Source organism: Lontra canadensis, unplaced genomic scaffold (assembly GCF_010015895.1).
Source record: "Lontra canadensis isolate GAN:19392208 unplaced genomic scaffold, GSC_riverotter_1.0 scaffold41, whole genome shotgun sequence".
Lineage (NCBI taxonomy): Eukaryota > Metazoa > Chordata > Mammalia > Carnivora > Mustelidae > Lontra > Lontra canadensis.
The window spans coordinates 15,730,663-15,742,906 of record NW_022631035.1 but is presented as its reverse complement, the minus strand read 5'-3'; the positions used below and the strand labels follow the sequence as shown (position 1 = coordinate 15,742,906).

The window sequence follows — 12,244 nt, the reverse complement described above, 5'->3', positions numbered from 1 at the left end:
TTTTTCTAAAAATCTTTTTGGCACTTTTTTATCTTAAAGATAATGGAAAGACTGACTTAAATGTGTTGATGGATGAAGTTAAAAATATCACAGGTGAGTGAGATGTTATGATGAAGATTATATTATGTGGTCTTGAAGTTTTATATGGAACTATATTTTTAACACAGTTGTGATTCCTTCCTCCTTTATTCACAAAACAACTGTTTATTCAGCACTTACTACATGCCAGGCATTGTTCTACACAGTTATGATACATCAGCAAACAGAATAAAGATCATTGATCCTCTGGAGCTTACATGCTACCGGGGAAATAAGCAATAAACATAATAAATAAGTCATTATAAAGTAGGTTTGAAGTGATAGATGCTTTAGAAAACAGTGAAAAGGAAACTAAAGGAGACTGGAAGGGGAAAGAGGCACTTGTGGCTTTAAACAGATCATCAGGCCTCCTTGAAAAGGTGACATTTGAGCAAATACTTGAAGGAGGTGAGGGTTTTATCCATGTGAAGACTTCTAGGGAAAGAGTTGTAGGCAGGGGGCCATGGACTAAGACCCAAAGGCAGGAGCATGCCTGGACTATTCAAGAAACAACAAGAAGGCTAATGTAGCTGAGGCTGAATAAGGAAAGAAAAAGGTAATAGGAGATGAGGAGAAAGAGGTGGTGGATGCAAAATTGGTCAAGACTGTGAAATCTCTGCCAGGACTTGGGATTTTTCCTGTGAGAAATGGAAAGCCATTGCAGGTTTTAGACCAGAAACATGATATAATCTGACCTATGGTTTTATTAGACCTTCCTGGATTCTGTGTGGAGAACAGGTAGCAGTAGGGAGTAGAGCCCTAAAAGGGCTTTTAAAGTAATCCATGTGAGAAATGATGGTGATTCTTACCAGGGCAGAAAGCAATGAAGAGGTAAAAAGTATTTGGATTCTGGATATATTTTTTTTGGCTTTTAATTTTTTTATTTTTTATAAACATATAATATATTTTTATCCCCAGGGATACAGTTCTGTGAATCGCCAGGTTTACACACTTCACAGCACTCACCATAGCACATACCCTCCCCAATGTCCATAACCCCACCCCCCCTCCCAACCCCCCTCCCCCCAGCAACCCTCAGTTTGTTTTGTGAGATTAAGAGTCATTTATGGTTTGTCTCCCTCCCAATCCCATCTTGTTTCATTTATTCTTCTCCTACCCCCTTAACCCCCCATGTTGAATCTCCACTTCCTCATATCAGGGAGATCATATGATAGTTGTCTTTCTCCAATTGACTTATTTCGCTAAGCATGATACCCTCTAGTTCCATCCACATCGTCGCAAATGGCAAGATTTCATTTCTTTTGATGGCTGCATAGTATTCCATTGTGTATATATACCACATCTTCTTTATCCATTCATCTGTTGGTGGACATCTAGGTTCTTTCCATAGTTTGGCTATTGTAGACATTGCTGCTATAAACATTCGGGTGCACGTGCCCCTTCGGATCACTACGTTTGTATCTTTAGGGTTCTGGATATATTTTTAAAGGAGTTATTGTGGTAATGGATTTCACTAGACTTATTGTGGTGATCATTTCATAATTTAAACCAATATCAAACCATTATGTTGTATACCTGAAACTAAAATCATGTTACATGTCAATCATATCTCAATTCTGAAAAATAATAAACAGAGTTTCCTGATGGAAACTAGGTAAAGGGAGAAGTCAGGAATGACTCCTAAGATTTTTTTGTCCCGACCAACTAAAAGTATGAACGTGCCAGTGGAGTCTGGAGAAACTTTCCAGAAATATAAGTTTATGTGGAAGAAAATTAGCTAAACAAGACTTCATTGTGCCTAGTTCATCCCCCCAACCCTACCTGGGAAGGATGTTTCATTATGTATATGTATTTCTTTCTGAAGGAGAGAAGATTCCTACTGAGGACCTGAAAAATGTTCTGAAAGATATGGGAATAAAGATCACAAACAAGGAACATAAAAAGCTTCTGAAAACTCTGCCAGTTTCTGGTAAGCATTGAAGTTCTATTTCACTGATATCTAAAAGCTTACTCATTCAACAAATATTTATTGAAGATCTGTTTTATGCATGGCAATATCCTAAATTCTGGGAAAGTAGGGACCATGTCTGCAGTGTCTCCTATCTCCTCAAGTCCTCAAAACTTCACAGAAGGTTTGTTTTAAACTTTGTATTAGAAATTTTACTCTTTAGGGCATCTGAGTGGCTCAGTCAGTTAAGCAACTGACTATGGTTTCAGCTCAGGTCATGATCTCTGGGTCCTGGGATCCAGCTCCAAGTCAGTCTCCACACTCAGTGGGGAGTCAGCCTGAGGATTCTCTCTCTCCCTCTCCCTTTGCCCCTCCCCCCACCCATGTGCTCTTTCTCTCTCAAACAAACAAATCTTGTTGTTTAAAAAAGAAGGAAATTCTACTGTTTGAAACATTTTATGTCAATTAAAAATATTTTTTAAAAGACTCAATCTTAGCATTTAAAAAAAAATCCTGTTCTTACCATTTAAATTTTGGTCTAGGGAGCTGGGGCCTCTTCAGTCAGAGGTCCCATCATAGGACAACTTCTTTCCCTTTCAGGGAAATCTAAAGTCTAAACTGGAAGAAAATGAAAGGATAGAAGGGCGGGAAAGCTGAACAAAGAAAAGATGAAGTAAAACTGGAGAGGAGAAAATGAGAAAGGAAAGCTGTGTGTATTTCAACAAACTAGCCACTAACAATAGCCTTGTATTCTGTCCAGGGATAGAGTCACTACACCGAGTTTTCTAAATACTTCACATTTCACTGAGAATGAATTGTGATGAATTTCTAAATTTCCCCTTTCTGAAAGTAAACACTAATTTCTATGAATCATCAAAAACTCAATAATGTTTATCTTACAGCTGATAAAAAGGTGTTTGAGAAAGAATTACTGGAGGGAGTGAAATCTTTCAAAGGTGAGTGAGAAGAAGGATAAGGACAAAATCTGAGATTGTTGTAACTGTTTCTTTCTGATTATATAAATAGTCAGGAAATTATGCATTTATTCAACAAATATCCAAGTCTCTACTGTGTGTTGGCTATTTGAGAAAAATCTGGAATATATAAAGTAGCATACAGAGAAAAAATGCAATTACCCATAATGCCGGGTAATATTACCTTTTTTTATTATAGTTCTCTCTATTCTTTTTTCGTATATATGTATCTATAGATATTTAAACTTTTGCTGTATATTTTATATATCCTATACTTAATCCTAAAATTTTAGTGTACGAATTCCACCATGTCATTTAAAAATTCTTTGTAAACACCATTTTTAATGCTCTATCATCAGGTCGTATTTATAATTTACCTAATCATTCCTTTCTTATTGAACACTTAGGAAGTCTACAATGATTTGCTCTTATATATCTGTGATCTTTGTCCAACTTTAAGCCATTTTCTTTGGATAGATTCTTCTGGTAAATCCAGTAAATCTTAACATGTTTAAGGCTGCGATAAATGTAAGTTGGTAAAAGTACAGGTTCCCATTTTGCCCTGGCCACAATAAATTATTTTCACAATTTTTGATCCTTGCCAATTTGATAAATGAAAAATGGAATCTAATTAATGTTTCAATTTTTTTTGTTATCAATGAAGATAAACTGTTTTTATACCATTCTGTCTTTCAGTCTTTTAATTATTATCCTATCAGAAACCAACCTTTTCCCTATTAATTTGGTTTTTTCCCTATTAATTTGAATGACCACTTTATAAATTAAAGATATTAGCACAATTGTCATAGCTATAGAAAATATTTTCCCAGGTGGTTATTTGCATTTTTACTTTATTATCTTGTATTTTTTACAAAAGTTTATTGAAATGTAATTTACATACCATGTAATTCACCCATTTAAATTTACTAACAGAGTTGCATAACCATCACCACAATCAATTTAGAACATTTCATCACCCCAAAAATATACTGTACCCATTAGCTATCACTCCCCATTCCCCGACAGCCGTCCCAGATGAGCAACCACAAATCTACTCTCTGTCCATTATGTTTCATTTTGATATACAGACATTTTTCATTTTTATGGTTTTAATTATGTCAGTCATTTCTTCTGTGATTTCTTCTTTTTTGTATTTAGGAAGTCCTTTACTGTCTAGACAGTGTATAAAAAATCATATATACTTAATCTTTGATTTCCTAAGATTTCACTTTCTTCATTTATTATTTAACTCATCTGAAATTGACTCTATAAATCCTATTTTATAGTGACTTGATCAAAACTACAACAGTAGTTTTCAGTTATTCTGGCTTATTAACTGGTGTTTTTCTTTAAGTATAATTATATTAAGTAGGTAATCTGTTGTTACTGTAGCAAGTTTTAAATCTTACTTTTTGGCCAGAATAACATGATTGTCTTTGCCTAATTCACCAGGAGCCAAACTCTTTCTTTACTTTTTTTTCCCTCATATAAATTTCTCTCAGAAGCTCAGTTATGGTATCATGTGCTCTTTCTGACTCTCATACAACTTGCTGTAAATAGCTTCTTTGTACTTCCATTTCTAGGAAAGGTTGATGGCCTGCATTTTTCATTTGTGACATCCTTATTTACTTTTTCTTGTTTTTATTAAGGAGGAAGGGTTAGTGTCGGTAACCTAAAAAATGTTCTACAGAATACCGGGTTCAGTCTTGAAGAAAACGAAATCCAGGACCTGCAGAGCCACCTACCAGTTACTGGTGAGCATTTTAGGATTCCTTTATGCTGGGGCACCTGGCTGTCTTTGTCAGTAGAACATGCAACTCTTTTTGTTGTTGTTGTTTTTTAAGATTTTATTTATTTATTTGACAGAGAGAGAGATCACAAGTAGGCAGAGGCAGGCAGAGAGAGAGGGGGGAGCAGGCGCCCCACCAAACAGGGAACCCGATGCAGGGCTCGATCCCAGAACCCCGAGATTGTGACCCGAGCTGAAGCAGAGGCCTAACCCACTGAGCCACCCAGGTGCCCCAGAACATGCAACTCTTGATCTCAGGGTCATGAGTTCAAGCCTTATGTTGGGTGTGGAACCTACTAGATAGATAGATAGATATAGATACAGATATAGATAAATAAGTACCTTTATCCTGTAGACAATGACTCGTCTACTCTGAAAACAATGAAGAAACACATGCTGGGGAGAGAAAAACCAGGGGCAGAGATACAATTTAGAGGCTGCTGCTGAGGTCCAGATGATAAGGGTCTTTATTAAGACCCTTATCTGGTCTTTAAAGGTCTATTAAGACCTTTATCTGGTGATAAAGGGGGAAGGCTAATGGGATGTGGTTGGTGAAAGGAAGAAAGATGCTAGAAGTGTGAAACAGAGGTTCATTGCTTATATGATTAACACACACATACACACAAAAGTGAGAGTGGGGGAGAAACAGAAAAAGGAACAGAATGAAGACAAAAATGTTTAGAACAGTGGTGCCTGGATGGCTCAGTCAGTTAAACATCTGACTCTTGGTGTCAGCTCAGGTCATGATCTCAGGGTCCTGGGATCAAGCCACACCACAGGCTCCCTGCTCAGCATGAAGTCTGCTTCTCCCTCTCCATCTGACCCTCCTGCCTCTTGCTCTTTCTCTCTCTCTCTCTCTCAAATGAATAACTTTTTTTCCCTTTTTTTAATTGATCTTTTGTTATATTTTTTATTTAAATTCAATTAATTAATATATAATATATTGTTGGTTTAATTGGTTTTAGAGGTAGAGGTCAGTGGTTCATCAGTCTCATAGAATATGCAATGCTCATTACATCATATGCCCTCCTTAATGTCCATCACCCAGCTACCCCATACCCCCACCTCTCCCCCACTCCAGCAACCCTCAGTATGATTTCTATGATTAAGAGTCTCTTATGGTTTGTCTCCCTCTCTGGTTTCATCTTCTTTTATCTTTTCCTCTCTTCCCCTATGATCCTCTTCTTATTTCTTAAATTCCACATATCAGTGAGATCATATGATAATTGTCTTTATCTGATTGACTGACTTCTCTCAGCATAATATGCTCTAGCTCCATCCACGCTGTTGCAAATGGCAAGATTTCAATTTTTGGTGGCTGTGTAATATTTCATTATATATATTTCACTATATATATATATATATATATATATATATAAATAAAGAAGATGTGATATCTTCTTTATCCATTCATCTATTGATGGACATCTGGGCTCCACACCAATGTTTATAGACATTGCAGCTATAAACATTGGGGTGCAGGTGCCCCTTTGGATCACTACTTTTGAACCTTTGGGATAAATACCCCGTGGTACAATTGCTGGGTCATAGGGTAGCTCTATTTTCAACTTTTTGAGGAACCTTGATGCTGTTTTCCAGAGTGGTTGCACCAGCTTGCATTCCCACCAACAGTGTAGGAGGGTTCCCCTTTCTCCACATCCTCACCAACATCTGTCATTTTCTGACTTGTTAATTTTAGTCATTCTGACTGGTGTGAGGTGGTATCTCATCATGATTTTGAATTGTATTTCCCTGATCCCAAGTGATGTGGAGCATTTTTTTCATGTGTCTGTTGGCCATTTGTAAATCTTCTTTGGAGAAATGTCTGTTCATGTCTTCTGCCCATTTTTTCACTGGATTATTTGTTTTTTAGGTATTGAGTTTGATAAGTTCTTTATAGATTTTGGATACTAGCCCTTTATCTGATATATTATTTGCACATATCTTCTCCCATTCTGTCAGTTGTCTTTTGGTTTTATTGACTGTTTCCTTTACTGTGCAAAAGCTTTTGATCTTGATGAAGTCCCAATAGTTCATTTTTGCCTTGTTTCCTTTGCCTTTGGAGACATGTCTAAGGAGAAGTTGCTGTGGATGGGGCGCCTGTGTGGCTCAATGGGTTAAAGCCTCTACCTTCATCTCAGGTCATGATCTCAGGGTCCTGGGATTGAGCCCCACATCAGGCTCTCTGCTTGGTGGGGAGCCTGCTTCCTCCTCTCTCTCTGCCTGCCTCTCTGCCTACTTGTGATCTCTGTCTGTCAAATAAATAAATAAAATCTTAAAAAAAAAAAAAAAAAGAAGTTGCTGTGGCCAAGGTCAAAGAAGTTGCTGCCTGTGTTCCCTTCTAGGATTTTGATGGATTTCTGTCTCATGTTTAGGTCTTTCATTTTGAGTCTATTTTTGTGTGTGGTGTAAGGAAATGGTTGAGTTTCGTTGTTCTGCATGTGGCTGTCCAATTTTCCCAACACATTTGTTGAAGAGACTGTCTTTTTTCCATTGGACATTCTTTCCTGCTTTGTCAAAGATTAGTTGACCACAGAATTAAGGGTCCATTTCCAGGTTCTCTGTTCTGTCCCATTGATCTATGTGTCTGTTTTTGTGCCAGTACCATAATGTCTTGATGATTACAGCTTTGTAATAGAGATTGAAGTCTGGAATTGTGATGTCACCAGTTTTGGTTTTCTTTTTCAACATTCTTTTGGCCATTCAAGGTTGATTGCATTGAATGTGTAGATTGCGATAGGTAGCATAGACATTTTAACAATATTTTTTCTTTCAATCCATGAGCATGGAACATTTTTCCATCTCTTTGTGTCTTCTTCAGTTTCCTTCATGAGTGTTCTATAGTTTTCTGAGTACAAATCCTTTGCCTCTTTGGTTGGGTTTATTCCTGGCTGTCTAATGGTTTTGGGTGCCATTGTAAATGGGATCAATTTTTTATTTCTCTTTCTTCTATCTCATTTTAAGTGTATAGGAATGCAACTGATTTCTGTGCATTGATTTGATGTCCTGCCATTTTGCTGACTTCCTGTAGGAGTTCTAGCAATTTTGGGGTGGAGTCTTTTGAGTTTTCCACATAGAGTATCATGACATCTGCAAAGAGAGAGAGTTTGACTTCTTTCCCGATTCAGATGCTTTTTATTGCTTTTTGTTGCCTGATTGCTGAGTCTAGGACTTCTAGTACTATTTTGAACAGCAATGATGATAACAGACATCGCTGTCTTTTTTTTTTATCTTTTTTAAAAGATTTTATTTATTTATTTGACAGAGAGAGATCACAAGTAGTCAGAGAGGCAGGCAGAGAGAGGGAGAGGAGGAAGCAGGCCCCCTGCCAAGCAGAGAACCCAATGCAGGACTTGATCCCAGGACCCTGAGATCATGACCTGAACCGAAGGCAGAGGCCCAACCCACTGAGCCCCCCAGGCGCCCCAGACATCCCTGTCTTGTTTCTGACCTTAGGGGAAAAGCTCTCAGTTTTTCCCCATTAAGAATGATATTCGTGGTGGGCTTTTCATATATGGCTTTTATGATATTTTGAGGTTATGTTCCCTCTATTCCTACACTGTGAAAAGTTTTAATCACTCCTCGCAGCTCCTACTCTCTCTTGCTATCTCTCTCTCTTCCAAATAAATAAGTGAAATTTTTTTTAAAAGATGCTTTACTTTGCCAAATGCTTTTTTGGCATCTGTTGAGAGGATCATATTGTTCTTGTCCCTTCTTTTATTTGTGTAGTGTATCACATTAATTGACTTGTGAATATTGAACCCCTTTGCAGCCCAGGAATAAATCCCATTTCATCATGGTGAATAATCTTTTAATGTACTACTGGATCCTCTTGACTAGTATTTTGGTAAGAATTTTGATATCCATATTCATCAGGGATATTGGTCTGTAATTCTCCTTTTTGGTGAAGTCTTTGGTTCTGGGATGAAGGTAATAGAATTTGAAAGTTTTCCTTCCATTTCTATTTTTTAAAAACAGCTTCAGAAGAATAGGTATTATTTCTTCTTTAAATGTTTGGTAGAATTCCCCTGGGAAACCACCTGGCCCTGGACTCTTGTTTGTTGGGAGATTTTTTAATTACTGCTTCAATTTCCTTTCTGGTTATGGGTCTGTTCAAGTTTTCTATTCCTGGTACAGTTTTGGTAGTTTATATGTCTCTAGGAATGCATCCATTTCTTCCAGATTGCCTAATTTGTTGTTCTTATAATATGTTCTTGTAATATGTTCTTATAATTGTTTGTATTTCTTTGGTGTTGGTTGTGATCTCTCTTCTTTCATTCATGATTTTATTTATTTGGGTCCTTTCTCTTTTATTTTTATTAAGTCTGGCCAGGAGTTTCTCAATCTTACTAATTCTTTCAAAGAACCAGCTCCTAGTTTTGTTGGTCTGTTTTACTGTTCTTTTGGTTTCTATTTCATTTATTTCTGCTCTAATCTTTATTATTTCTCTTCTCCTGCCGGGTTGAGTTTTTATTTGCTCTTCTTTCTCTAGCCTTTAGGGGGTTTGAAACCTTTTTTTAGGTGTATTTGAAACCTTTTTGTTTCTTGAAAAAGGCTTGAATTGCTATATACTTCCCTCTTAGGACTGCCTTTACAGCATCCCAAAGGTTTTGAACAGTTGTGTTTTGATTTTCATTTGTTTCCATGAATTTTTAAAAATTCTTCTTTAATTTCCTAGTTGACCCATTCATTCTTTAGTAGGATTCTCCTTAGCCTCCACGTATCCGAGTTCTTTCCAACTTTTCTCTTGTGATTGAGTTCCAGTTTCAAAGCACTATAGTCCTAAAATATGGAAGAAATGATCTCCATCTTTTTTGTACTGGTTAAAACATGATTTGTGGCCCAGTATATGCTCTATTCGGGAGAATGTTCCATGTGCATTAGAGAAGAACATGTGTTCTGTGGCTTTAGGATAGAATGTTCTGAATATATCTGTGAAGTCCATCTGGTCCAGTGTGTCATTCAGTACCCTTATTTCCTTGTTGATCTTCTGCTTAGATGACCTATCCATTGTAGTGGGGGGGATTTTAAAATCCCCTACTACTATTATGTTATAATCAATGTGTTTCTTTGATTTTGTTATTAATTGGCTTGTATAATTGGCTGCTTTCATGTTAGGGGCATAAATATTTACAACTGTTAGATCTTCCTGTTGGATAGACCCTTTAATTATGACATAGTGTCCTTCCTTATCTCTTATTACAGTCTTTGGTTTAAGATCTAATTTGTCTGATATGAGGATTGCCACCCCAGCTTTCTTTTGATGTCTACTAGCATGATAAATGGTTTCCACCCCCTCATTTTCAATCTGGAAGTGTCTTTGGGTCTAAAATGAGTCTCTTGCAGATAGCATATGGATAGGTCTTGCTTTTTTATCCAATCTGATACCCTGTGTCTTTTGATTGGGGTATTTAGCCCATTTACATTCTGAGTAACTATTGAAAGATATGAACTTAGTGCCATTGTATTACCTGTAAAGTCACTGTTTCTGTATATTGTCTCTATTCCTTTCTTGTCTATGTTACTTTAGGATCCCTTCTGATATTTCTTTTAAGACTGGTTTGGTGGTCACAGATTCTTTTAGCTTCCATTTGTCCTGGAAGCATTTTATCACTCCTTCTATTTTAAAAGACATCCTAGCAGAATAAAGTATTCTTGGCTGCATATTTTCTCATTTAACACCCTGAATGTTTCATGCCAGTCATTTCTGGCCTGCCAGGTATCTGTCAATGTTGCCAGTCTAATGTTTCTACCCTTGTAGGTTATGGACCTCTTGTCCCAGGCTACTTTCAGGATTTTCTTTTTGTCTCTAAGATTTTAAGTTTCACTATTATATGGTGAGGTGTTGATCTATTTTTATTGATTTTGAGGGGAGTTCTTTGTGCTCCTGGGTTTTGATGCCTCTTTCCTTCCCCAGATTAGGGAAGTTCTCTGCTATGATTTTCTCCAATATACCTTTTGCCCCTCTCTCTCTTCCTTCTTTTCGGGGATCCAATTATTCTAATTTTGTTTTGCCTTATAGTATCACTTATCTCTCAAATTCTCCCCTCGTGATCTAGTAGAATTTTATCTCTCTTTTTCTCAGCTTCTTTATTCTTTACCATTTTATCTTCTATATCACTAATTCTCTCTTCTGCCACATTTATCCTAGCAGTTAGAGCCTCCATTTTTTAATGCATATCATTAGTAGCCTTTTTTATTTCAACTTGGTTAGATTTTAGTTCTTTTATTTCTCCAGAAAGGGTTTCTCTAGTGTCTTCTATGCTTTTTTCAAGCCCAGCTAGTATATATATAATCATTAATCTGGGGGTGCCTGGGTGGCTCGGTTAGTTAAGCATCTGCCTTCAGCTCAGGTCATGATACCAGGGTCCTAAAATGAGTCCCACATCGGGCTTCCTCCTCACTGGGAAACCTGCTTCTTCCTCTGCCTGACATTCCCCCTCATGCACTCTTGCTCGCTCACTCTCTCTGACAAATATATAAATAAAATCTTTAAAAATAATAATAATCATCATTATTTTGAACTCTAGTCCTACATCGTACTTATATCCACACTGATTAGGGTCCTGGCAGTCAGTACTGCCTCTTGTTCTTTTTTTGAGGTGAGTTTTTCCATCTTGTCAATCTGTCCAGAGAAGAATAGGTGAACAAGAGAACAAAGTACTCAAATGACAACAGTAACCCCAGAGAAATATACACTAAACAAATCTGAAGAGACCCAAAACCAAAAAAAGAAAGTTTTAAAAATAGAGAATGAGAGAGAATATAATCAGACAAGTGAACAGAATGGAGCAATACACTGGATCCTATGTTGTATTTTGGTCTGTTTGTTAGAAAACTGGATCCCAAAATTATAAAGAGAGAAAAACATATATATGTACAAAAATAAAATTAAATATAATGGAAGGACAGAATATAGCTATAAAAGTGAAAATTTAAAAAAAAAAAAGAGGAAACAACAACAACAACAACAAAAAAAGGGATATAAACATACAGGTGAACAGAACAGAAAAATATACTATATCTGAGTGTATTTTGGTCAGTTTGTTAGAAGAAACTACATCTCAAAATTGTAAAGAAAGAAAAACATATATATACAAAAATAAAATTAAATACATTGAGAAGTTAGAATGGAGCTGTAAAGATAAAAATTTAAAAAGAGTATAACAAAACAAAAAAAAGAGAAATAAGGGGGAAAAAAGAGAGAATATGATCAGACAGGCAAACAAAGCCATACACTAGAGTTTGGATGTATTTTGGTCTGTTAGAAGAAACTGCATCCCAAAAGTGTAAAGAAAGAAAAACTTATGCAAAAATAAAATTAAATACAATGAAGGGATAGAATATAACTCTAAAAATGAAAATTTAAAAAGAATGGACAAAATAAGAAATTGACTGAAAAAGGGAAGAGGAAAAAAAATTAATTAAAATTTAAAGACTAGGGGAGCCTGGGTGGCTCAGTGGGTAAAAGCCTCTGCCTTCAGCTCGAGTCAT

At 36.5% G+C, this 12,244-nt stretch overlaps 1 protein-coding gene across 2 annotated transcripts in view; it reads left to right on the top strand.

Annotated features, from left to right (window-relative positions):
• EFCAB3 (EF-hand calcium binding domain 3) overlaps positions 1-12,244 on the top strand; it is a 121,612-nt gene that overhangs the window by 46,470 nt on the left and 62,898 nt on the right. For both annotated transcript variants that reach the window (XM_032870911.1, XM_032870912.1), the window contains 4 exons: positions 40-93; positions 1,904-2,008; positions 2,890-2,943; positions 4,611-4,715. In XM_032870911.1, coding sequence (XP_032726802.1) covers positions 40-93; positions 1,904-2,008; positions 2,890-2,943; positions 4,611-4,715 — 318 coding nt within the window. The remainder of the gene's footprint in view (positions 1-39; positions 94-1,903; positions 2,009-2,889; positions 2,944-4,610; positions 4,716-12,244) is intronic.